The 27,297-nt window shown below is 40.1% G+C and overlaps 2 protein-coding genes across 4 annotated transcripts; one reads left to right on the plus strand and one right to left on the minus strand.

Annotated features, from left to right (window-relative positions):
- Positions 1-999: 999 nt before the first annotated feature.
- Positions 1,000-4,876, plus strand: LOC122970175. The gene is made up of 7 exons (XM_044336238.1): positions 1,000-1,735; positions 2,178-2,982; positions 3,112-3,424; positions 3,526-3,631; positions 3,763-4,001; positions 4,113-4,271; positions 4,377-4,876. The coding sequence occupies exons 1-7, from the start codon at positions 1,673-1,675 to the stop codon at positions 4,501-4,503; spliced, it is 1,812 nt and encodes a 603-aa protein (XP_044192173.1). The 5' UTR covers positions 1,000-1,672; the 3' UTR covers positions 4,504-4,876.
- Positions 4,877-5,279: 403 nt separating this feature from the next.
- Positions 5,280-24,185, minus strand: LOC122970174 (oxysterol-binding protein-related protein 3-like). 3 transcript variants are annotated; one of them, XM_044336237.1, is made up of 22 exons: positions 24,114-24,185; positions 16,722-16,916; positions 16,156-16,272; positions 15,078-15,131; positions 14,890-15,003; positions 14,549-14,701; positions 14,332-14,422; positions 14,027-14,130; positions 13,701-13,790; positions 13,462-13,621; positions 13,179-13,303; positions 12,948-13,079; positions 12,227-12,320; positions 11,054-11,289; positions 10,455-10,592; positions 9,831-9,894; positions 9,240-9,318; positions 8,887-9,031; positions 8,054-8,198; positions 7,810-7,936; positions 6,931-7,053; positions 5,280-6,086 (listed from the first exon to the last, which is right to left on the minus strand). In XM_044336237.1, exons 2-22 carry the CDS (start codon positions 16,782-16,784, stop codon positions 5,990-5,992), a joined length of 2,451 nt encoding a protein of 816 aa, XP_044192172.1. In that variant the 5' UTR covers positions 16,785-16,916; positions 24,114-24,185; the 3' UTR covers positions 5,280-5,989. The 3 variants fall into 3 exon arrangements, with proteins under 3 accessions (XP_044192172.1, XP_044192170.1, XP_044192171.1); XM_044336235.1 differs by having other exon boundaries at positions 12,948-13,303; XM_044336236.1 differs by having other exon boundaries at positions 12,948-13,303; positions 24,060-24,137.
- Positions 24,186-27,297: the final 3,112 nt, after the last annotated feature.

A 27,297-nucleotide genomic window follows, 5' to 3' on the forward strand; every position in this document is an offset into this window, starting at 1 on the left:
ACTCATCTGAGTTACATTTTAAAGGCTGCAAACCACCCAGCCACTTTTTTCTACCCATTTTAAAACCTGTAAAGGGCCAATACAACCAGTATCGGGCAGTTTTGTTCTTGACAATAATGCCTACAGCCCATACCTTGTTACTGGAAGGTTTAATACTGCCTCCACACCAGGAGAAGTATTTAAACCATGTTGCATTATGTTGTGTGAACAGTGCATGCTGCTGAAATTAAATCTTATTTTCCTACCAGAAATTTAAATTTTAATGTGTGAAATCAAATATACTTTCATATCCAAAACCTTAACCTATTTGATCATGACAGATTTGTATTTACAAACACAAATAGGTGGCACTGCAGTTTTAACTTGAGAACAGCAACAGTGCTTTCAATGAACCATAACTGCAGCAGGACACTGTTTGATGTATGCCTCTAGTCTTGAAATTACACACAGGACATTGTTTGTGAGTCATTTTTATTCAAATAAATATTTTAAATAAGCCATAACTCTGTTAGCTCTCACTTACAATTGAGAAATAATGACATCTGCCATAAATAAAATGGTGCTGGTTAACAACCTCAAAAAAACTGGCCCATGGTTGAACCAAACTGCTGACCTGATATACAAGATAGCAGGGTACCTATATTTACATACAGTGGTGGTGGGGCTTTACTGGCAAGCTTTTCAGATGAACTCTGAGATGCCACTGTGGGCAAATCACTCACCAGGTCATCATGTCTTACAACTGCATAAAATAAGTGTGGTTTAGTGTGTACATGTATTATGAAATTTAAATATAATGTTTTATTGCTTTTTGAATGTAAAACATAAGCAGTTACCCAGTTAGTGTCACCATCCTGCTCACAAATGACACATGTTAGTCAAGTCATCAACAAACACAAGGGAATCATTTGAGGCTAATATTGTAATGTATCCAACAAGATGTCCAGCAGTATAAATACTGAAATGAAATTTTTGCATAATCATAGATTCTGTTTTTTTCAAAGAGGGATAAAGAGTAGATGTCATTTTAAGAATTTTTAACAAGGTAATTCATGGAAGGTTTCAGCAGACAGATTTCCTGCACTAAGCAGGAAGAGTAAAAAAAAACATATAACTGTGTTACCATGTTTATATCGCAATAACATTTCCGGGCAATTTGAAGTGAAGAATACATACAGGTGATGCAAAACATGTGAATATATTGGAATATATTGCTTTATAATGAGATATGGTCATTAATTTACTTTGTTCAATATGTCAATATGTTTTTTTTGTGCAGTTAATCATGCACAAAGAAATATGACCTAAACACACAGAAAGATGTTGGATGACGCAGACTAACACAGATCAAGATTAAGGCCACATTTTGATGAGAGAGATGAGGGAGCACTATTTTGTCTGAAATGTTTCAATAAAATGTATTTGTACATGCCATGATTGTCAAACTGAACACTTTTTTGGTGATCATCAACAGTCCTTTTGAGCGCCTATGACATGATTAGAATGTTCCAAGGTTCCTTGATGACATCACGTCTCTTTATGTCAATGGAACGCCTTCAGATATCAAACAGAATCCAGATCCTGTCAGACAAACACTGAACTTGTTGAGAGCACCTACTCACAGTTTTGTTACCACTTGTTGACGATTTAGTCCGTTATCTTTCTGATACTCATGGCTAACCGAGAGACATCAAAACACCTCCTGCAACGGCAGAAGAACTTCATTGATCATGATGTAAGTAACCAACTGTGTCAATCTCATTCTGTTCATAGATACAGTTTTTATTTTGGTGTCAAGTCAACACAAGCATTTTTAAATCACACTACAAACACCAATTCAGATAAATTACATAATTGATTTTTCAGACATTCATGTCCACTACAAGGTTATATATCAGAATAAAATAACAGAATAATAAATTAGAAAGCTTTACACAGTATGATATGTTATTCAACTTTTGCTCATTATGTGCCAAAGATAGATTTCAGTATAAGTATAGTTTCCTTAGACTACTATGCCAAATGATATAGTGTAGTGTGGTATAATGCAATGTAGTATGCAATGAGATAGTAATAAAGTATATTAAATTTATTGGAGTAGAGTGCTCTTTAATATAATATAGTATAATTCAACTGTGTAATTATTCCCAATGACTCAATCTATATTCTTTTCACAGACACCTGAGAGCTACAGGAGAGAACATGGCCTCAGCGACAGGAATGTGCTGAATGAACGCGCAGAGAGACTGTGCGCTTCACAGAAAGCCCTCTGTGATGCTGTTCTGAAGAGACTGGGACTCTCCAACCAGCAGGACACCCTCACCTCATCTCAGTCCCCAGTTTCACCCAGGAGGTGCCCTGAATTCTCTCTACAAGGAGGGAACACCAGTCGGCCAACCAGCACTAACCAGACGCTGAATGAACGTGCAGAGAGACTCTGCGCTTCACAGAAAGCGTTCTACGATGCAGTGCTGGAGAGACTGGGGATCTCCAAGCAGCACGAGACCCTCCCCTCACTTCAGCCACCAGCTTCACCCAAAAAAAGCCCTAAATCTTCTCTGCGAAGAAGGAACATCAGGCACGGTCTGAAGTTACCCCCCATTGTGGACAAGAACAGCAGTCAGAGACCGTGCACTTCACAAGAAGGCCTCTACCATTCAGTTCTGGAGGGACTGGAACTGAATGACGAGCATGAAGAGGACCCCTTCTTTGAGGAGAAGTTGCGTGTGGGTAGCAAGAGGGCAATGCTTGCCTGTAAGCTGGCTAAGACTGAAGCCAGAAGGCCAAGTTCAGTCACCTCCATCTGCTCTGCAGACAGCCTCAGCTCTGTGGACAAACACACTCCCAATGAGCTGAGGGCTATACCGCAGATACGAAGCCCTGTTTCCTCACCCTTCACCCCTACTCTTCCTCCCACAGCAGCTCCATTAACCAGGAGAGCATCTCGTCTCCCAGTGATGTCTGCAAACCTTGGTGGAACACGTAAGTTCATACTGTTAATTGATAATGACTTTATTTATGCTAACTTGAATGGTAATAGGTGAAGATATGATTACAGCAAACAGGTGTAAATTTCAGTCATAATAAATATTTTCTTTTTCATCTAAACAGTCAAAGAGGTAGCTGATGGATGCAAGTTGTGGTCACATAAAGGTAAGGTTGAGGAATTAGTGCAACGATTCCAGCTCGTCAACCTCCCTTCACCTCAACCACCAGTGGCTGCTAGAAAGACGGCAGCAAGGACCCCTGTTGTTCCAGCACCTCCAACAACAGCTGCCCCACCCAAGAGAGGAGGACCTCGTCGTGGGACAAATCTCCGTCCCCAAAAGACTGACAAAAGAGCATGTCAGGATGAGCTCCAGCCCCTGGCCATGCCTTCAGAGAGCCTGTCCCTCTGCTTCAAGCAGCTCAAATCAGATGACTGGTAAGACACTGACACTATAGATTTAAACAGTTTATCCAGCAGTATGTTGTTTCTGAAGCAATGATTAACACTTTTCAAAAATGTTTGTCATTTAAATATAGGGAGGAGAAAATTAATGGATTAAAATCCATTCAAGCTCTGGCAAGACACCATCCACAACTTCTGCAGACTAAACTGCATGAAGTCTGCCTGGCTCTCATAAAAGAGGTATTGTAGACATTTTCCTTTTTGTCTCTGTGTTTGTCTTTGTGTTGCATGCAGCTCTCATTTTCCTACAAGTGCATCTACCTATACTGTGCACACTGAAGTACTGACTGATGTTCTTTCTTATTATCTAGGTGAACAATCTGCGCTCTAGTGTGGCCTGTGCTGCTATGGAGTCTATAGCTCAGCTCCATATTTACCTGGGGAAGGCCATGGACCCAGAGGCAGAGGTGACAGGTCGCACCCTGCTGCTGAAGTTGGCACAGACAACTAATGACTTCATTCACCAGCACGCCAATCATGCCTTGGATGCTCTGGTGGAGGGCTGCAGTCCTGGTAGAGTCGTGACCGCTCTACTCAACACAGGGCTGAGGTAAGAGGGGATAAACTGATCAGAATTTAGGAGGAAGTGTAGTAGAAGCAACATTTAAAGTGAATGAAGTGAATGAGTCTCACATTCCCGTCTGTCTTTGTTCTTCTTTAGTCATCTGTGTGCTGCAGTGAGGGGGAGCACAGCCAAGCACCTCCACCTGCTGGCAGAGATTGTAGGGGAGGATCACATCTTGACAGGAGGGAAGATGTTCACAGAGCGTTTCCTATCTGCTGTCTGTAAGATGTCTGTAGATGCTGCACTGGACGTCAGGTGGGTTACTAAGTTTTGCATGATCTAATGTATGAAAAATGCTACTAATACTAGTCTTATATCTTTCTGTTTATGGTGCTAAATGAGAAATGTATTTCTGTACAGGCACTACGGACACAAGATGCTCCAGGGACTTGTTCTCCAGAGGGAGTTTACCGGCCTGTGGAATAAGGTCATCCCAGTGAAAGACAGGCACCCACTGGAGAAGATCATTAAGAAAATGGTGCAGTAGGGGTCATTAGGCTGGCATGGAGGTGCAGTGGTTAGCACTCATCTCACAGGAAGCAGGCTGTAGTAAGAACTTTAAGACTAGCTGGAGCCTTTCTGTGTGGAGTTTGCATGTCCTCCCCGTGCCAGGTGGGTTTTCTCTGGGTACTCCAGTTTCCTCCCACAGTCCCAAAGACATGCAGGTTAGGTTAATTGGCCACACTAAATTGCCCCGTATTTGTGAATGTGTATGTGAATGGTTGTCTTTAATGTGATAGACTGGTGACCTGTTCAGAGTGTATCATGAACAAGTCACCAGTCTATCACAGGGCTTAAAGCTTAAAGCTGGGATAGTCTGCAGACTCTACCCCACAGACCACTGAACAATTGGCCTAAAACAATAAAAAATGTAACAAAATGTTCTGTTTATATATTCGTCATCATTCAATCATTTACTAATGTAATATTATCTCTTTCTGTGCTTTTTAATTGTCTTGACTGGTGTTCAACATGTTGCAAATTTAATTTTAACAGTGATCCATTTTTGGGAAAGTAACAAGGTGGTTCCTTTCTATGCTGATTTTCTGTGTTGCTTTACTATTAAACACAATCCTAATATCACAATTCTTACAGTATTTTTCACTTATAATCATTTCAGGTCAATTCAAGGAATGACACTTTTTGGTGATCATTACCTTTTAGAGAGCCTTTCTTGTTTGTAGCAGCAACAGAAACTAGCAAGCAACCAAAATTGTGGCTCATCCCTCACTCATACAAAACCAAACACAGTGTAAAGCAGCATAATTTGTCCATTCATTGTACAGTTTATTATCTTTGAACATGGAGTATTATTGCTGTTTACCTCAGTGATAAATTATATCCACAGTCATCACATGATTATAACAAGGCAGCATACTGAAAGGCTGAAGTCACTCTTTTATAATGAGAACATCTGATCACAAGGTAGTTTAAACAATCCTACTTGTCACGATGTTGACAAATGGACAAATACTTGAGCAACTTTTGACCTTTTGAAAAAGTTCACTTCCATCCCTGATCCTTTTCTCTCCAGTAATACATACTGACATCATCCAAAAGAGCAGTTTTTAAAGTCTCCAAATAAAAGTGTTTTTGCATAACTGCTACAGCAGTTGATCAAGTGCAGCACTGCAATAAGAGGCACTTTGGTAAATGCTGAGATGCAACAGAACATAATCATATAAACATTTAGTTTACACTGACACCGACATGTAAATAACAACTGTGGTAATGACAAGAGAAAAATGTACCCTAAAAGATAAACATAATAAACGGAAACAAAACAGACAGAAGTCCTACAGGCTCTGCTTGGTCCTAAAAGGGGAAGCAGGAAGTCCATATTGATTTGGTTACCATGACATTGAGTGATTCATTTTGACCGGGTCAGGACACCTCAAGGCTGGTCTCAGGTCAGTTTTATAATTCCCTCTCTATGATAAGTTGTAGTGGAGAGGTTTGGTTAAATCCAGAGGTCACCACAACACAGGGAAGTCCATTTTACTGAAGCCTGGGTCTCTGCGCTGCTCCCAGTACGTGTTGCTGCTCACCCATGTGTCATCCTTTGACTTCCTGCCGACACAACACAAACAAAACTGTTTTTATGACCAATGTTTGGTGATACATCACTCAGTGACATATTATAATTTAGTGTTTTTCCTGTAAAAGGTATAGCATATTCATTTACAACTTCAACATGTGGAAGAATGTGAGCTAATTTAGATTAATTTTTAAAAAGTTAGATTATCAAATTAAGTTTTTGTGTGTTTATATGGTTCATAATATTCTGTTGATGAGCTTATATCAGAGAAGTGTCTTTATTTTGAGTAAAATGACTTATGATATTGTGTTTTTATTTAGATAAAAAGGTCTCACTCATAACATCTATGAATGTAAGAGGGCTGTATTTTGAATTTCCTAGGTGGGACTAATTGACTAATGATGAGTGGAGCATGAATACTGTATGAGTTGCTACTGTATGTTTTGCTTTATATGTTTTTGATGTTGAAATGTTGTTTAATGCTTGTATGTTGTTTGAAACACTATATTGCTGCTATGTTGGCCAGGGCTCCCTTGATAAAGAGATTTTGTAATCTCAATGGAACTCATCTGGTTAAATAAAGATTTAATTAAAAAAAAAGAAAGATGTAATTACTTCTTAGATAATGATGAAGTAATGGACAATGACATAATGGATAAGAATTACTTTTCTTTTGTCATGATGAGCCCAAGACTTATTTTAACAACCCAGTTTGTTAATCACAAGGATGCAGACAGTCACAGACATTAATACCTCTTGAGACACAGCGGATGCTAAGGAGCGGATCTTTGATCATACTGGACAGACCAACTATGTAGAAAAACACATGCACACTCTGTGTCTGATCACACACATCACGAGTAAACAGCAGCGTACTTGAAAAAGCGTGGCTGGTGAGTCATGTTGTTGTCCTGCAGCACTTTCCTCCTCTCCCTCTGGAGCTGCTCTAGCCTCTGTTTCTGTTCCTCAGCTCCTTCTATGTTCCCCTCCTCCAACAGCCTGGACAAAGAAGACAGAGAGAGAGAGAGTCAGGATGGAGAAACAGTAGAGATTTGCTCCTACTAGAACACTGCCACCATTCATCCCACCGTTTCCACCTCACAAACAGGAAAACTTTGGCTTATGGGTAGTAGCAGCAATGGTAGTGGAATTTATGTATTCTTGATATTTAGGCTTTAGCCAGTGTGTGAAACAATATGTAGAACATACTATTGTAAATGCAATTAAAGTATAGCTATAACAAAATTTTGGTAAAGAATATGCAGATTGCATTTACATGAAAGGTTGACAAATTTTCTTTAACACTTATTCCACTAATATATTTTATTTATGTACTTCTGTGGACTAATTGAAGAATGTTGCCATTAAATAACCTTTTATATGAGTGTTATTCATCCAACTTGAATTGTTTAATCTTACTAATTCTGTCTCTGAGTGAACATTAATATTCTTGTGACTTAATTCACATAGATCGTAACGCCATGGTCTGTTGCCATGGTTACATTCATATTTCAGACTTTTACTGCTTCACACCACATAGGCATGATCAGACTTTTTCCATAAAAATCATATTTTTCACAAGTAACTAGTGAGTCCAATTAGTCAGCCTTTACCTCATTTAAACGACTGGCAACTAAAGATGCCATCAATTAGGCCAGAGGATGATAAAACATTAATAAAAATAATAAAAATACAGTTTCTAAAATGGGTAGGGATGAATCAACATAATAACAGGCAGATAAACAGTTTGCCAACCTCTGGTCCGGCCTGAAGCGTGTGTCTGTGGGGGGAAGCAGAGGTCTTAAGGTGGGATCCAGCTCATTCAACTCCACCGCAAACTGGGTGAAGCCATAGTACTGCTCTTGGTCCACCGGCATGGGGTCTACACACACACACACACACACACACACACACACACACACACACGTCAAGCTCAGTTGTGTTGTTTGAAGTGCACTGGTGTAAAAACTTGTGACATTTCCAGGGATCAATGACTCACTTGCTCTCCAGATGCACGTGGCGGATGGCGGGTCCCCTTGAAAAATGGACTCGTGCCATTTTCCAAAAATTGAGTGTACAACTTTTCCATTTGAATCTGTAACCACACCCTCTATCTCGTTCACTGTAGAGCTCCAAGACTTTGCCTGAAAACAAAGAGGGTGATCATGAGGGAATATTATTATACAAAATGGGAGTAAACATTGAACGTATCACATTTTACAATATTGAGTAATAAATACTGTGTGAGTTATGTAACTGTTTGGGAGGATTTGATTCATGTTGCCTGGTTTTCTATGTTTATGATTTAATTATTTGAAGTTCAGTACTTCTTTTTGTCCAGCAGATGTTGCTGTTTGCCTTGACAGTGTTGAGGGCAAAGCTTATCATATCTGTGTTGCAGCATACAGAGAGTGAGCATGTCTGTCTGAACAGGCAGCACTGCACTAAAGAAAACTGCAACAATCTTTTTACATAGGAACAAACACATAACAAGGGTCTACTTGGAAGATGACTTAACTAAAATCAGACGCTAAAAGCCAACCAACCGTAATGATTACAAGAGACTGACAGAGGTTCATGTGAATGTGACAGACCAATACACACTAATAGGGAAGAAACAACAGCACAGAGTTTTGTAAAATTAGCTACGGTGTTTCTACAATGGCTCTACACAAGAAATCCACTCAGGAAGCAAGTCACATGCCGCAGTGCCTAAAGAATTTTTTCCACATTGTTAAACTATGAAAAACAAATTTCCCTCTCACAATCATTTGTGAGATTCCCTCATTTACACACAACAAAGACAGTCATTCGATGTTTGTGTTCTCTAACCTTAACAAATGTGACTTTACACTGGCAGGTGTTGCTGTTGATATTTTTGATGGCCATCTCTCCGTAGTGTTCGATCCAGCGCTGACCGCTCAGGATGTTATGAATGCAGGACGTCACTTTGTTCCATTCATAGTGGTCCCCAAACCTGGAGAATACACACACACACACACACACATACACCATACATACTATTTAAAAATGTATGATGTTTCATTCCTTTTACCTACAGCATATACTGGGCATGATGATGTAACACTCATGTTAAACATACAAGAGTGGACACACAAACACAAACACTCATGCACATGCAAACACACACCAACACACGAGAAGCAAATGAGTAAAGGACCTACGCAGGTAGTGTGACATGAGTGGTTCCCATGGGAACTATTTCCATGGATTTGCCCCAGAATTTATTTTTCCACCGAACATCTAAAAGAGAATGGATCACAAAATAACAGATGAGTGCTTGTGAACATGAAAATTACCGTATCATCTTAATTAAGATCTTCATGGTTCTTTCTCTTCAGCAAACAGTAGCGTCTTTTTATAAATCAGCTTCTTTACTCATGTGCACAGGGGGAAATGCAAACAAGGCCCCAGTCTGCAGTTTCTTTGAATACCAATGGCTGATCAGTGTCAGAGTTAACAAATGAGGTCAGATTAGTAGAATCTTCACATTAATCAGTATCTTTCTTAGTATCTACAGTATGAACATAACAAGCACTAAGTTGTCACACTATGGAAAGTTACAGAGTGCTCACCAATGCCATATTAGGTTACTTAATCTTCCACAACACCTACTTTAACCTTAAATATGACCTACAGCATGTAACAAATAATCAGAAACAAAGGTGTGGTGGTAGTGGTGCAATCTACTAGTAAGCCCAGCCAGACAGAGGAGAAATACTGTGTTTATTCCAAACATGCTCTCTCCTGCTCACCTTGCCAAAAGGTGAAGTTCTTTGAATCAGAGTGACATGCTGACACAGGTGGGTGATGACTCACCTTGGAAATGCAGAGATAAAAGATGAGATAAAGGCAGTTTATTAAAAGCTTTGCCATAATATGTACTGTTGGTGTGTCATGAACAATTCAAAAACAAAAAGGTAAACAATTACTACATTTATTTTGAGAGGTAATTTGAGAGACCATAACAGAGAAGAGTGGTACAGTAGGTCAGTGCACATCTTCACTGCTCTGTGTTGTTTGCTACTGTTTGAGAAGTCTAGTGAATTGCTTTAAAGAACAGAACAGGAAGAGGGCGCTGTTCATCCAGTGCACACAGTCTGACATGAGACAATATTACCAAGGTGTCACAATAAATTTGAGAATTACATATCAGTGTTTAGAAATACTAAATGTAGCACCTTTAACTTAATTATATAGAGATACATAGAGATGTATATGCAACACCTTTAATCAAAAATCACTTCACATATTTCATTCAAAATGTTCATTTTTGTGTTAAAAGGTTCTAGTGCAGTAAACTGAGCAGCAGCCTCTCCTGTGAAAGTGAATTCCAATGATTACGGATTATGATGTGTTGTAAACTGTGTGACCTCTACCTGTTCAGCTATAAACCTGAAGCCTTTATCAGGTCTGTCACACTCATACGTCTCCCCCAAGACCGGGTTAAAGGGTTTGCTTCCTGCTCGATGATAGGTGGATGCATATGCAGATATTGCAAATGTAGCGACATACACCTGCGTAGAAAATCAGAGAGGATGAATGAACATATGCCCTGTGACAAGACAAGAGTTGTGGGATTTTCTGAATTGAAACATATGCGTAAAAGTATTGGCATGTGTGTCTTTGTGTGTAAATTACATTTTGTGTTCATGTGAGTATGGGACTGTAAACAAAAGTGTACTGAAGATTGTGCAGGTAATATTGTGCGTTTGAATGTGTGAGGCCACAATGGATGTCAGATTCTAACTGTGTTTACATGAACCAAGGTCAAAACTGTGCAAACAAGTAAGAATGAATGAAAATATGAGTCAGGGTTCAAGTCAGACTAGTTCATGTAGGTATATAAACAACTATGTGTACATGAGACTATGTAAAGTGCTTTGGTAGAACTTGTACATATGCACAAGGCCCTATATTTAGTTTAGGTATGTACTGGATATTACAATATTAATAAATGTAAGTTATTTCCTCTCACCATGCGCTGGTAAGGGTCCTGGGTCTCGTTGGCGGTATCCAGCAGCTCGCTGTACTCGAGTTCCTCACACAGCCTCTGCAGGGTGTTGAGTGGCTCATTGAGCTGTACTGGCATGGCCACCTTGGACAGGTCCTTACCGATGTTGTTCCTCAGGATGTTCCACAGGCTCACGCTGCCCGTGGGACTGGGAGAGGGCAGTGTGGAGCGTCGACGAGCCAGGGGAACCACACCATCAACTGGGGAGGAGAAATATGGGAAGTGGTGAGACAGGATATTTTATAAGAATCCTGTCAAGTGGGACAAAGTGTGAAAGTTCAAATGGGAAAAAAAATGGTTTCTTGAATGTACTGGGTGCCTAAAATCAGATGTCTACAGTAAAAAATATGTTCAATGCTGACATGATGGTAATGAGGATATGATGTATGATTCAACTGGTGTCAAGGTGGCATTTAAAATCCCAAATTAAACTTGTTTCACACAACTTGAAAGAGCTATGAAACAATTTATTTTCATACATTTTAGTGACACATTGTAGTCTCCCATCATGATCTAAATATTGTTTCAGAGCAGTTTTTCTCATGACAAATATGGAAATTCAGGCAGAAACACAGAAAACTTTTTTTTTTTTTTTTAAATTATAATTATTTCTTCTGGTGTGAAAATAGTCAAATTCAAAGGAACAGCACAAAATACTGACACACCAGCTATTTATTAGCATAGTACAAAAATACTGGTCATATATGTACAATATAAGACTTCACATCCGAAATAAAATTGTAAAATAAATAATACTGAAGAGCTCGAACAACAAGCATCTTAAAAATGAGTTGCATTAGTCTTTTACCCCTTGGGTTGGACAAGCTGTACTCATACTATCTAATCAAGAAAAAAAACAAACATTTCTATGTGAAACTAAACCATCTCATTAATATCCCAATTTTCCAGTCTTTGTTTACATAAAGGGAAAAATGTTTATATAAAACAACCACCATCTGCAGCAGTGAATTAATGATGCCTGTTCACAGATGCTTTGTCACATACTGTATGATGAAACATCGTACTGAATTTGTAAACACATCCTCTCTGCACTGTCTCCGTCTGTCTCTGCTCAACGAGTTCATATGTCTTCATGCGCACATACAGAGATGCAAAAAGTGTTACTGTATCATGTACCTGAGTTGTGTCTCTCGCTGCCTCCCTCATTGCTGTAGGTATCCATGGAGACGCTGTCACTGACATCACTGATGTACGAGTCATCGTCGGACACCTGGAGAGAGACAATCACCGGTGAAAGGTCAGTGAGCGTCCAGAGGACAGAGTCACAGGACACACAAACCCAAAAGTCTCTGCGTCTTCAGGATAGAAGGAAATGTACAGTATATTTGTTGTGTAGCAGGTATTTGTTTTGTTAAAAGTGGAAGTGTGGGACTACACCCAATTTTAGGACTAATAAGTAATAATAAAAAGATTACTTTCCCTGCAACAATTACCGTTGAGTAAAGTTGACAACGATATGTATGTCTGTAGTGCTGAAACAGATTAATTGATTAACTGATTAAGTCAATCAACAGAAACATAATCGCCAACAATTTTGATAATTCATTAATCATTAACATTATTTATCAAGCAAAAATGCCAAACATTTGCTGGTTTCAGCTTCTTAAATGTGTAGATTTGCTGTTTTTCTCTGTTTTAAAACTGAATATCTTTGAGATTTGGACTGTTCATCGCACAAAATAAGTCATTTAAGGACATCACCTCATGCTCTGGGAAAATATGATGGGCATATCGTCATTTTCATCACATTTTATATCCTAAATGATTCATTGATTGATCACTGCAACTGGTTTTAAACATGGAGAAGAAGAAAAAGATGATGCAGATAATATCTGACCTCATTCTCAGAGGAGGAGGAGGAGAGGAGGTACTCCTGAGCATCAAAGAATTCTGATATCGACTCTGGGATAGATGCTTTGCTCTCATTGGACACCTGGTGGACCAAGGAGTGGGAGCCACCTGTACATTCCTGATAAGATGATAAGAAGCCACATGAGAAATTAGACATGTAGTATACAGTGGTGAACATTTGTGGTGCAACCCTGCAGAACCATGCATTCTGACTCACTGAGGCATAGGCAGTCTTCAAGCCAATGACCTGCGCTGGCTGAGGGGGCTGCATTTCGATGGTGTGCCTCAGTCTGTCTCTTTCTGCTGACAGAGAACTAAAGGCTGATTTCAGTGTGGTGTGGACTGGAGACAGAAAAAAAAAGAGGGAGACATCAGGTACAGAGTTGTCATGGAAACTATCTTACCATATAGAAGCAAACGCATACAAAAAAAGCATCTTTTTCTATCTACAGCAAAAGGATCTCCTCAGCAAACTTGTGCAGACTCAGGCATGGACTCACTGTTGTTGGCCAGCCTGCAGAAGTCCTCCTGTAGACGAGACACGTCTGTAGGTGAGTCTGGGGATTCAGGACAGACCTCCTGGGTGTTGGACTCAGTAATGGAGAGATTGGGGTGGGAGGCGTGGAGGCGAGGGGACTTGGAGGAGATACAGCTTGGGACCTGGAGCACAAACAGAGATTAAGGTGAATAACTGTATGCATTGATTTTAGCTTTCTTAAATAAGAAGCTGTACATTTACCTGTAGTGTGGCTTTGGTTTCTTTGCCATTGTTCTTGGATCGCCATCTCCTTGGCCTCTTCTCCTTTTTAGGAATGTCATACGTAGACGCCTGTGTTACCAAAGGGAACAGAGATATTAAGGAAATAGTAAAGAAAATGACTTCTAGTATTGACCAGATTACCCAAAAAAGTATTCTTCATTCTCATCTTAATTTCACAGATAATGTTATCACTTCATTCATCCTTTTTGATTACATCCACAATTTTGGAAAACGTATTCTTATTGAACTCAGAATACCTCCACATTTTGCACCATGGTTAACTTAGTCTACGTGTGTGTGCTTACTTGTAGTGCACTGATGGCTGGGGCTGAGTATGTGCGGTGGAGGACTTCCATGCTCTTCAGCAGCAGGTTGAGTTCGAGTAAATACGATTCGCACTCCTCCAAGTCTGAGTGAAAGAGAGATTATTATTAGATAAAAGCCTGAGTGCGTGCAGGCACGGTGATAAAAGATAAGATGTACGATACACTGCATACAGACAAATAAAACTGTTGACAAAGCAGGGTGGCGGGTAAGCAAGGAGATAATTAGTGAGGAAAGTAAGCAGAGATAATCGGAGTAACGGATCGACAGACAAACAGAAACCAACCTTTGCAGCACCTGTTCATGTCCTCTGAGGAGTGGAGCCAGGAACTGACCTTATTCTGGTGGACTGATGTCTGCTTGGTGACAGTAGTCCTCTGTTTGAGACAGATGAGAGAGGATGAGGCATACAACCTCACATAATCTCAACCCTATAGCATCAAATTTAAAGTAGCAACCAAGACTTTGATGCTTTCCTACAAACGAGGACTGGGACACCTTACTTTTCTAAGTGAGTCACTGAGGGACGGGGAGGACGCGGCGTGGGGGTGGAAGAGGTGCCTTTCATGGGGATACATGGCAATCTCGTTCTGCCGAAACACTCTGTGATGACGCAGCTTTGACACCCACTCCTCAAACAGATCTGGGTTCTTCACCTGGGTGACATGAAGTCAAATTAGCAACAGTAACTCAGAGAAAGCTGCTGTGAGAGTCTTTGCACGAACAGTGAATGAGAGAGAAAGTGTGTAGGTGTTGAGACATTTGTATACTGTACACCTTTGAGAGAGAGAGAGATGACACTGAATCACATTGAATTCAAACCGATGTGAGCCTCAAGAGCTACCTTTAGGTGAAAAATGTTGTCTTCTGTGTCCAGGTCGATGCACATGGCTTTCTTCTTGATTGACATGACGGAGAGGCCGACATCGATGCAGCCATGAAGTTTTCCCTTCTTCAGCTGTGAACAAAACACTTTGTTAGTGTGTGTCTGAGGACAAGAATGACAGATGGCTCTCTTGATGTGATACCTACATCTGCTTCACGCTTTGCATACTTCAGGATGCCTTTCTCCAACACAAAGTATCTCTAAGGAAGAAAACAGACTCGATCAATACTTGTTTACAGGAATGATTCTGACTTGACTTGTTCATGCATCTCCTGCTTGATATGTTTATTACAGTCTTTAGTTATACAAATTGTTCATAACACCAGTAGAAAATGATTTGTGGACATAATAAAATCACTTTCCTTTGATCTCACCATCAAAATTTAACAACAGCAGCAGTGAAATGAGTGATTAGCAGTATATATAATGACTGTGTATAGACATAGCCGTAGTTTACAGTTTTACAATACAAAAGAGTACACTGACAAGGCACTTTGACACTACTTAAGACCTCCTTGGCCAGTTAAAATACTGCCTATTAAAAGAGGCAATTCAGTCATGTTGAAAGGCAGAAGTTTCCAGGTACGCATGAGCACACTCAGAGACAGAGGAGGGGGGGGGAGGACGATGAGTCAGGGTTACAGTAAAGTCAGCTGGGAATGAAAAGAAGGAAGTTAAGAAGACTATGGTGAAGAGGAGGAAACATGGAAATAGCTTTGAGGTATTATAAGACAGCAGGTCAGGACTCTAGTTACACATTCAGGAAAAACTAAGTATTGCTGGCTTAATCTTAGTAACAACGGGAATGAAACTATTAAAACCCCTGTAAAGTATTCTGGCTCTATACTATTCTCAAGTAATGACATATGATATGTGTAGAGGTTGCTTTTGGACATACTGATAGGACTACTGACTGTAATTACAGCATTGCTTTACCAAAATAGAAATAACATTTTAAGTAATGACTACCACATGCATTGAGTTCAGATGATTAAAAAAGTTATTTAAAAAAAATTCTACTTTGCTCCAGGGTTCAAAAACACAACAAATGTAAACAAAGCCTTTCTAACCTAAAAATATAAGCAAACACTGTAGCTATCCGACACCCCTTGTATCAAAACAATGAAGGGAAAATAGGTCTTGGTTCAATAAAGGCAGCAGCAGTGTTCTATAATAAGAACTGTTTCCTGTCTGAGTCTTTAAGAGAGCTAGAGAGGTGCTCACCTTATGCCATCCCTTCATGGGCCACTTCCTCCTTTTGAGCACGACACCCTCCTGTCCGTCAGGCTCCTGCATGCTGGCAGGAACCCCCCTGAGCCCCTCCACAATCTCCCAGCTGTCCTGGAGGGGGACACAGTAGCAATACTGTATGAGTTAGAGAGACAAGTGCATTTCTTTCCCTCAAGATAAGGAGGAGTGGCACAATGTAAACAGCACATAAAGCATTAACATTGCAGATACTGTTATTGAAATACTGGTTATTGTAAAAACAATTTTTTTTGCACTGAAAGTATTTTTCAGTTTTTAAGTGGTGTGGTTTATATTTCTAGGAAGATTTGAATGGTTGATTGGTTGCAGAGATCAACCCGTAATAAATGAACAACAAGTACACAGATACTCATGCAAAACACACAGTAAAAATATTAGACCTGCTTCACTGCCTCGGGGATATCATGATACATGCTGCATTTAAATTCAGCAAATCTGAGGTCAGCTGGTATTAAATGAAAACAATGCTAACAGTGGCTGCAAGCAATTTTTGTTCACACAGCAAAAGCAGACACACAAACCTGGTTATTGTCATGCTTCAAGGAGCCACTGCTGTCACTGTGAGTGGGTGACGGTGATGTCATCTTTTTGCGACTTGACTGCTGCTTTCTGCCGACCGTTGTTTCGTTTCTGTGGAAACTGCAGCAACAGAGATCACAGTGGAGTCGCCAGGAGCATCACTCTGACCTTTGAAGGCCACGCCACAACAGTCAGCGCTGCAGAGAAAGGTTAATACAAACTGATGTCAGAGCAGCACAGAGGTGTCACTCGTTTTTAAAGAGAACAGCATCAGCACATGGGGCTAGGCAGATAAAAACAGAGAGGAATCACTTACTCACTGTGTGTCTGACTAACTGTAAACGTCCTCATTAAGGATATAAAAATTCCCACAGTCCAAATAGCTTTGTTTTAAGGAAGCTAAGACATGAATATCCCGGACAAAAACACAGCTCCCTTATCAGGAGCTCTCACACACACGCCGTTCAGGGTTCATCTTGTACTGTGTGTATTCATGTGTCTGGCCTTGTGTGGACTGCTGTGATAAATTGCAGCCACGTACGCAAAGAAACTCAAATAAATGTTTAATCAATGTTCATGACCATGGCTGTACCATACAAGATATATGATCAAAGAACCTTCTGTAAACAAGCATGTGAGCATGAAAATTGAAAAAAAAAAGTCTCTGGAAGGGGATGAACAACAAGACAAGACTATAATAAGACTAATTTCGTAGCATAAGTTATGACTCCAGAGGCTACTTCTGTTTCAGTGGGTTACATGCAATTTGCACTGAATATACAGTTCATCTCATAAAAGAATAAAGGATGTTCTTCATATTAGAGGCAGGCAATCTGGCAAAAAAATAAAATCACAATCTATTTAATCACAATCACGATCTAAATTGAGATCTTTTTTCTCAATTTTGAAATGCCCTGTTTACTATTAGCCAGACTTGAAATAGCCTCTGAAGTTCTCCATCTGCACCATTAAAACACAATACTGCATTAAAGACACTACACAGGTTTCCGAATGGTGATTAAAACCTGAGATTAATTTGAAGTAAACAGAAGCCAAAAGATAACATAATCATAAAATAACACTTTTCAAGCACAACTCAAATAGAAAACTGACGTCGAGTTCTTTTTAGGCACAATCTTCTTGTCCACCATGCCAGAAGTTATAACTCACGTTGCACTGTTTACAACACGTCACCACGTGAAGTAATTCGTCCAATCAGTATAGCCATCTAGTTGGCTGCATTACTCTACTGTTTTGTTCATGACACGTAGTGCGGACCTGCTAGTCATCTGAGATTATGTGAAGTTTGGAAACAGAAGTAAGAAGACATTAAATATCGCAATCTCTACAATTCGCCTGAAAAGTAGATTGTGGACACCTTCAAGATCAATCATGATCTAAAATCGTCAGATCGCACTCCCCTACTTCATATGCAAAATGAATATTAGTCCATGTGCAAAACATGTCAGCCCGCCTTACAGACCATGTCATTCTAGAGACTTAAATAAGCCAAGCCAGGCCAATACAGGTATGTAAACATTTAGCACCCACTTCATCTGCATACTCCAAAAAAATGAGAAATGAATCATTACTGCTGCACCACTGGTTCCTGCACCTCCTCAGCCTCCTCCTGTATCAGCATCACACTGCTCCGCCGCACCATCACACCGCCACATTAAAATTGTGTATTATTCAGGTTAAAACCTTGATGCAAGTGTTCTGAATAAAGTCAACATTATGATTTACTGACTTTCAGTGCAATTCCACCTTGATAATATGATTGTATTATAACATTTTACAAAATCCTGCTGCCCTAATTATTGGATTCAAGCAAACCTTAATAAATACTAACTGAATTACTTTATTTTGCTTTACACGTGTATTTATGGTTGTATAAGGAGAGCAGGGAACATCACATTCTCACTGTGATGTAACATTCATTCCTCTCTTTGCCACATGCCAATGACAGGCCCTAACCTGGCTGTGTGAATGTACATTAAACCACAACCTTTTAGTCACTCCCTTTGTGTGTTGTATATACTTCCAAAGACTTTATGTGTGAGATGTAGGTTAACTTTGTTATCTCACATCTCACCAGACAAGGACGTGCTTGACTCACACGTCCCTGTCTGGTGGGATAACAAAGTAAGGAAATGCTTGTGGGCTTTGTGTGCTTGCATGCATGCATGCAAATTTGTGTAAACTTTTGGATTTTAAGTATGCTGCTAACTACACCCTCTGCAAACGTTCTGGTGGTTTCAGTGAGTGTGTATTCTGTAGTTCCCCAAGGCCCCGCTTACAGTCAGTACCATGCCCAGGACATGAGTCATCAACAGGAAAGAATTTGCTCCGTGCTTCGATAGCCCCGACACACCATAACACACAGCTAGCTACAGTCAACACTCAGCTAAAAGCAGACTGAAACACATGGGCAGCCCACTTACTTCACAGCTCTGGAGCACAGACTAAAAAAGACAGACAACATATTTGAGTAGGCTTCAAATGATAAACTTGGGGAGCTGGAATTAGCTTATCAAGCGGTTGTGTTCGCACTTTTCAGGTTGTGACATGCCTGGCATCTTCAGCAGCATGTGAAGCTTTATGAATGTAAATCAGTTCAGTAGTTCATCACATAAAACGCCTGCATAATTACATCTGTGTAAATACATCTGTATACAGACTAGACCGTAAACAACAATGGTGCATCATCCAACTGTTAAACATACTGTATTAGCATGTAGGAGCTCAGGGACTAACTGGTAAATTTCCAGCTTCAGTCATTGGTCATATACACGATGAGTGGTGAGTAAGGGCAGCGGTACCTAGCACCAGTTTACATAACACACTCAGCCCTGCCTTTCAGTCCTCTTTTACAAAACTCAGCAGCAAAGTTTGCAAGAAAACACTTCCTTACAGCAAAACCTCAAAATCTGCTATTGCACGCATGCACAGATTTTGTTTGAAGTGTCACTACCTCATAACACTTCCTCATTTTAATAGCGTAAAAGCGTGTATGAAAGCTGTGTATTAGTCTGACAGCTATAAAAGACTATCTGCCATAGATACACTAAAACATTTGTAAATGAAGCTGGAAGATGTGAGTCCCCAAACATCTCACTGCCAGTGCCCTACTTACCCCCACTGAGTGATTTCTATAGTATTGTACACTGTACACCACTGAGGCACTGTAAGACTAGAAGTGCTGGATTTTGCCTTCAGTCTTACGTAATGGGAGTCAATCATTAATGGCACAACACCTTGTAAATGATCTGTTAAGACGGAAAGGGGTCATTCTCACAGTGAGGGCCAATGCCACATAGTCACAAGGCCCAAATGAGGTAATAAAAGGTTTAAAGGTGATGAAAAAGTGACTACTTTGTGTGTTTGTGTTTTTTCATGTGTCAGCATTCATGAAATCAGCTGATGAGTTAAAAGATGGAGAAGATGCAAATGCGACATGATTTTGTTTTTCCTGGCATGTATAACAGTGTCACAACAGTGTGCCCCGATGTCTGACACCAAATGGCAACATTTTACATTACATAAGGCTTCATCAGTTTTATCCAACCAATCATTATTTATAGAAACTTAAGAATGAAACGGGGCATTTCTTTCGGTCTTTCCCGCATACAAAACAACTGTGGAGTAAATTGCAACAGTTTATTGCTGATCACATCTGAGCTGATAGCTGAGCTTCGCATGGTCTTCAATTAATTTTATTTTATTTCCTCGTTCCCCTGGTGTATCTGCAGTACCAGTCAAAAGTTTGGACACACCTTCCCATTCCCTTGAATGAGAAAGTGTTCCCAAACTTTTGACTGGTACTGTACATATGTACTAAAGTTGTATTGCCATTGTAAATGAGGGTAAATCGTGAGGCTCTTTGTTTCCTGTGTTTTAAGTATGTTTTCTCTTTGACTGTGCTGAAGGAAAAAGTACCTATAAGTCCCTTAAAACGAAAACAGACACCTCCTCTAAAATCTACTCAAGGTTGCAACTTCAAATGATTTTCTAGGGGGAGCTCAGGCCTGAAATGCACACAAGACTGGGAAACAGACCTTTCTTCTACTTGTCCAATTCCCAGAGACCAACAAAGCGCTATGCCTCCTGACATGGCCACCACACTACCAGCTTTCAAACAGCACAAAATCTTTGTGCTTAGACAATAGTGAACTTTGAATTGCTCAGGAATGCTGCTTTTGAAGGCGTAATACAAGAACAACTCAAACAATGCTAATTCAACAAGTCATTACATCGTCTTTGTGTTCAGCATGGCTACAGGCAATAATATGTACTGCATATTTACAGAAAGCTCTGCGTCTTTCTTAAAGCAAAGCCTCATCTGTTGCTCACCAGTTTCCATGACAGGATCTCAAGACAACGAGGCAGAAATCTGAGGAATTGTCAGGCTGGAGTTTCCAGTCCTGGCATGCCAAACACACAGACGTTGACTTTGCAGCCAATCCATCTGCTTTCTGCTTATACGCATTCTTGCAACAGCACGACTGCCATCAACCTGACAGTCAACAAAGTTGTATATCCCCCCTCCCCCATTACTGGCTGACTGGGACTGCAAAAAGGTCCTCACAGATGGCCCATGTGAGACTTTACCTCCAATAATGCACCAGAATCTTCTGGTAAAGCTCCTTCGCAGAATTATCTATGCATGATGCACTGATAATCACACTGAGAGCCAGCATAAGTCGCCTTAAATAGACTCACATCTGACAACATTATCTGGCTATTTCCTCCATCAACACCCACATTTTATAATAAAATAAAGCATCTGATGTGTGGTGGAAACATATGGTTTTAAGTTGGTTGGTGGCAGTAGCACTTAGCTCATCTTATCTGACCTCTGACATCATGTCTGAGTGTAGCAGCTGATAGCAGGATGTTTTTAACATTTTTCATCTGAAAGTAAATACAGTGCCTGTGTTCCTTCTACGCACACAGAGAAAAAACTTATGTGGGCATCAGTGAGTGATCAAAGGGGTAAAAAGCAGCCCCAATATGCTATTCAACAATCTTGATTTGAACTCAGAGAGAGACCGAAAGAGAAAAAGCTTGAGATTGATGTATTTTTTATTTTAAAAAAGCCTCATCATAAAAGACGTCTTTCTGTCCCCTTCCTGTTGAGACAAGGGACACTTTGTGTTACTGCTCAATCACGGGTTGCTATGGATACAAAAGAAGGCAAAGGCAAGAATATATTCAGTTTGTTTGTTCTTTATGGAAAATCTGAGGGCATAAAACATGGGGCTATTTATAGAACCTGTGCGGTTACCAGCTGAAACATCATTTCACATGAGTCTCACTACCGACCAGTTGGCTTGGCTGGAAGTAGGACACAACATCATATAACCTTAAAAAACCATAGGAGATCACAGGCGGGTTATTCTCAGAGTGGTCACTTGGTGTATTAGTCAAGGCAGGAGTGCTTGAATGTTTACCAGCTTTTAAGTGGGTGTTGTGTCAAAGGAGAGAGTGACAAAGAGATAACTCAGTGAGTCACGTCGGCCACGCTGGATGTTTACGCCCTGAAATGTTGCAGTAGGAATAAACAACTTTGGCTGAACTGTGATCAGCTAATTGAGAAACTAGATTGATTCCCTGTGGTGCAATCCTCCTTCGGGTTGAGATCATCACAGTGCGACCCTAAACAGCGCCACCTGGAGCCGGCAGTCAGTCTCAGTGTCTTGCTCAAGGGCACTTCAGCAAGACATTTGCAACACTTGGTGTTTAAGTCCACGTTGTTGGCTGGTCTCTTACCACTTGGCTACATTGTTTAGACCTGCAACCAATGACTAATTTCATTATCACTCAATATGCTGATTATTTTATTGATTCATTGATTACTTCTGCCTGGGCTTATGAGCGATTACCAAAGTTAATTATCTGTCACTCAACTAATTGACAGAATACTGCCTGCCAGATAAGAAAAAGAGCAACCACAATCAATAGTTGGCATAAAGGCCTTTTTGGTTTGTTTAGAACTTATACTTGAAAAAATGTTTTTCTCTATCATTATTTCCTGCAATGTAAAAATCTACACACATTCCACAAAGTCATTACAGCTTTATGACTCCAGCTTCACCTTCCGTTTAGATGCTTTAACAAAAAACTTATGGGATACGGTTTTGTTTACACTCGCTGCAGTACTGGTGTGCCAAATGTGTGCCCACAGGCTATCTGTGAATGGCACAGTGACAGTGATGCCATCACCACTCATGCATAAAATGATCCTGTCTGTACTAAGAGGTGCTAAGGCCAAGTATTGGTTTACAGTATAATAAACACAAAGTCACTCAAGCACCGAGAGAAAGTGCTAAAAGGTTTGTGATCATTTCATTTCATGAATGGCGTGTAGCAGCAACCAGCTATTATTTATTACTGTTTAATCTGCCAATTATTTTCTTGATTAATTGATAAATTGTTTGACCTGTAGAATTTTATGTCATAAAATAGTGAAAAAAGTCCATCACAACTTCTAAAGTGAGGTCTTCAACACACATTAATGCTACATTACAAAAGCTTAAAGAAAACAGCAAATATTCACATTTGACAGGCTGCAACCAATGACTTTTTGGTATTTTTCTGAAGAAATGTCATGAACAATTAAATGATGCATCAATATTCTCTGACATTAATTAATTGACCAATTATTTCAGCACTAATGATGTGTGTAGCTTGCTGGGAAACATACTGTCATCTGTACTGTAGATGTAAGACATTAATATAGGCTATCTAAAATACATACATACATAGCTACATACAGTTTTGGATGAATGAGTGTCTGTGCAGCCCCCAACAACTCAGTTACCCAGAATTCATCACGATATCACCACAATCTCAATATTGAATTCCTATAAACATCATTTTTTATGCCGGGAGTGATGTCAGCACAGAAACCCATGCGGATTGGTTGAATTAAACAGTGATTAATGGGGACAAACTCTATAGGTTGAAACCACAGGTGTCCGCTCGGCTCCTGTTGCCAGCAGCCAACACAGCAATTCAAACTTGTCAGCACAGACAAAATGTCCAATATATGTGCTCGTAAACCCGACGCTCACACAGCCACGATACAAAAAACACAATATCACATTTAGCTTGTACGTGGAGGCTTTAACACGCCAATTGAGCACCAAATGTCATGAGGAAGTCCATCAATAATTCTATCGAAAGCGATATTTCACTTCAGCGCAGAAACAGTGAGCTAAAAGCCACGACAGGAGACAACTCTGCCGCTGAATTCAAACCGCGGTTTGGCTATAACAGCAACAACACAGGCATCATTTTAACACCACATATCAATTGTAATGAAATTAAATGCTTACGGTCAAGTGTCGAAAGCTACAGCATCATATCCTGACAGTAGACAGATACAGTACCTGGCTTTCGGCTCCTGCTCCTCGCTTCACTCCCCGGGCGTCGTGGACGGGGAGGTGTTTGATTTGTGGGCGGGAGTGACTGACGCTCGTTTCAGCCAATCGCAATCCAAGATAGAAGAAGGGGGGGCGTACACGTTTTTTGAACGCGCCAGTAGGTGACGTAGACAAAAATGCCACAGACAGAAAAAAAGCAACATCAAGGTGAGAGTTTAGCCTTCAAACAATGGAGTACCAGGTAAACTCCAGTGACGTGAATCCAAGTCATGTGAATCCAAGTCATGTGAGTACATGATTTAGTGTGACTCTATGGGGGAATATATCATTGTAGTTTTCTGGATTTTTTTTTCATCCTCACACTCATTTATGGGTTCAAGACATTAATTGTTAAATCAATTACTGTCTCTTAAGTTTATTCTGCCTTTAGTCACACGCTAAATGTTCTGCTTGATTTAAATTGAAATTACAGCCACCAAAGTCAGCAAGGCCACATTGTTTTTAAATGTCTGACCCCAAACATGTCATTGTACAGTCTGTGTACTAAGACACAGCCTATTATCAACTTTTAAAGAACACTGTAGGCAGCTTCAGAGGTCAGATAAAGTCATTCTCCATCATGTGACAAACCCCCAGCTCCAGAAATAGGTCTACAAGGAATCAGGGATGCAATTAATTTGATTCTTTTCCTGATTAATCAATTAATCGCCTGATCTAGCCTATTCAATGTCAGAAATTAGAAAAAAATGTCCAATACGATTCTCTAAAGCCCAAGTGATGTCACCAAATTGCTTGTTTTGTCTAGTTTTGTCAGTTTATTATCACTAAAGAATTCAATTCAATATCAAACTAGGGAATGTTTGGTATTTTTGTTTTTAAAATGACTTAAACAAGTGATTGACTATCATTAGTTGCAGATATCTGTAAATGGAATACATTAATAAAAGTCTACAACAAACTCCTTTCACATTACTACTTGTTGTGGATGTTAGGAGGCACTTTGTTCATATCTAAAATCCAGTGGGAGAGATATAGTATGATCTGTTTGGTTGTATTGCTTCATAATACTATACTCAGTCCAATGACAGATTCTTAAGTTATTTTCCTCAGACATTCTGGTTGTAAAAGATGTTGATGAAACGATGAGTAAGTGAGAGAAGTTGTGTGATTGCACCCGGACAGAATGAGTGAGTGGGTGAACGAACGAGCATGTGTTGTTTTTTCTTAATGCATGTCTTTACCTGATGCAGTTATGCTCCACATATATTTTTCTAAGAAAAGCACTGTCCCCACCCAGTCCACCTCTATTGTCCTTGTGGCTCTTGGTACCACCTTCATGCCTTGGATTTGTTTATCCAACAAAACAAATTTCCTCCTTTGCATGGGCATGCGTCTGTCTCCTCCTGCCTGGGCTTATTTCTATGGCAACAGAGGGAAAGAATAACATAAAAAGGGGGGGGGGGGGGATGTCTTTGAAAAGGGAGAGTCAGAGTTGGGTGTGTCCTTAAACTTAGAGCCGACAAAACTAATGGCAGTGTTTGGAGTTAAAAAGGAATGTAGACCTGTATTAATAGGACTGAGTGTGAGAGAGAATATGCTGTATGTTTATTGTTGCATGTAATGGTGTGAAGTTCAAGTTGAACAAACAGAAGAGATTAAAGGCTATTATCAGTGTTTGAATCACAGCTCTTGTCAAAGCCAAGTGGATTCCCTTGTACTTACCTGAGAAATGCACTGTTGTATAGCCACAAAGGAACACACCCTGCCTTACCTGATGGCACACTGAACCACACCTGTCTACACACATACAGATACAATGAGGCAGCACAATATGAATCTTATGTAAGAAAGATGAGACAGAATCAGAAGGAGACATTCATTAATAAAATAATATAACGAAAGGTGATGCCTGCATAGCTATTTATATCCCCTATCACCTTTCTGTCACTCAAACATACTTTAGACACACACACACACACACACACACACACGTGCACACACACACTCACACACACACACACAAACACACACACATGCAGATTGCGTATGACAGTGGCACCTATAGGTTTGATATGGTTACTGCACGCTGAGCAGCTTGTGTTCGTGCAGGGAATGTAAACTGTCCTCACTGCACTGTGTGCTGCCGAGTCATAAATCAGCTGATTATGACTGTATTGCTTTGGCTGATTGTGGACTTCTGTTTTTCACGAAAAGGCAAAGAGAACTAATTGTAGGGAGCGGTTTGATGCTGTTTTTCACTACACAGGAAGGTCTTTAATCTACTGAGCTACTTGCACTGTGCAATTTCACTGATGAGGGGCAACACCCTTGAACTAGAGGACTTCTGTTTTAGAAGTTGAGTGACAGGGACTCTGTTCTGTAGCTGAACTTGACCTCTGACCCTAGGCCGGATTAACCCATTAGGGGGACCCCCCGGCCAAAAATGATCCATGGGCCCCTTCTGACCCCCTGTTTCTGCCACTCTGCAAGTAGTGTATTGTGTTAGTGAGTGATGAGTAATTTGTTAGTGGTAACTTGATTAAACACTATTTTAATTAGTAAAATACAGCCGTGTACACAAAATATACTAAAACAAAAAAGAGAACTTGAATCACATTTTGGGGAAACATACTTATTCACTATACTGCTCATGTGTACTGAATATGAAGCTAGAGATTGCATCTGGTTAGCTCTGGTTACCTTAGTATAAATACTGGAAACAGCTACCCTGCCTCTGTCCACAAGTAACAAAATCCACCTATAAGACACACATAAAGCTCACTAAAAACACATTTTATCTTGTTTGTTCAATTCATAAAAAAAACGAAGTGTAGAAACAACTCATTGTGGTTTAATGGGGAGAAACAGTCAAAGCAAATATGCAACTTCCCAAAAGTTGAACTATTACTTTAAAGAGTTCAGGTAATAATGCAGATGTTCTCTTATGGTTTCAGTTAATATTAATGTAGTGGTGGATACAGTATTGAAAAACAAATTAATAATTCAATATCCCCAAGCTAATTGTCACACAGAGAACCCGGAGTCCTACTGTGTTACATTAGTGTACTGTGGCTTCCTCATGCCATAATGTTGTGTGTCTGCAGAGGGCGATGTTGCACAGAAGCAATGCAGTGTGGGACTCTGAGTCGACAGCTGCAGATCAGATGTCTCAGCTCTTTACTGACTGACG

This window comes from Thunnus albacares, chromosome 19, assembly GCF_914725855.1.
Source record: "Thunnus albacares chromosome 19, fThuAlb1.1, whole genome shotgun sequence".
NCBI lineage: Eukaryota > Metazoa > Chordata > Actinopteri > Scombriformes > Scombridae > Thunnus > Thunnus albacares.

What these genes read in the sequence shown, in the direction of transcription:
- LOC122970174 (XM_044336235.1), bottom strand. Translation starts at nt 16,784, where the DNA reads ATGACATCACCGTCACCCACTCACAGTGACAGCAGTGGCTCCTTGAAG. An exon ending in CAGCCATCAGTGCACTACAA is followed by an intron (nt 13,791 to 14,026) that starts GTAAGCACACAC and finishes TTGGTAACACAG; the next exon opens with GCGTCTACGTATGACATTCC. An exon ending in GAACTTCACCTTTTGGCAAG is followed by an intron (nt 9,319 to 9,830) that starts GTGAGCAGGAGA and finishes ATTCTCTTTTAG; the next exon opens with ATGTTCGGTGGAAAAATAAA.
- LOC122970175 (XM_044336238.1), top strand. Translation starts at nt 1,673, where the DNA reads ATGGCTAACCGAGAGACATCAAAACACCTCCTGCAACGGCAGAAGAAC. An exon ending in AGAACTTCATTGATCATGAT is followed by an intron (nt 1,736 to 2,177) that starts GTAAGTAACCAA and finishes TTCTTTTCACAG; the next exon opens with ACACCTGAGAGCTACAGGAG. An exon ending in CAGCTCAAATCAGATGACTG is followed by an intron (nt 3,425 to 3,525) that starts GTAAGACACTGA and finishes ATTTAAATATAG; the next exon opens with GGAGGAGAAAATTAATGGAT.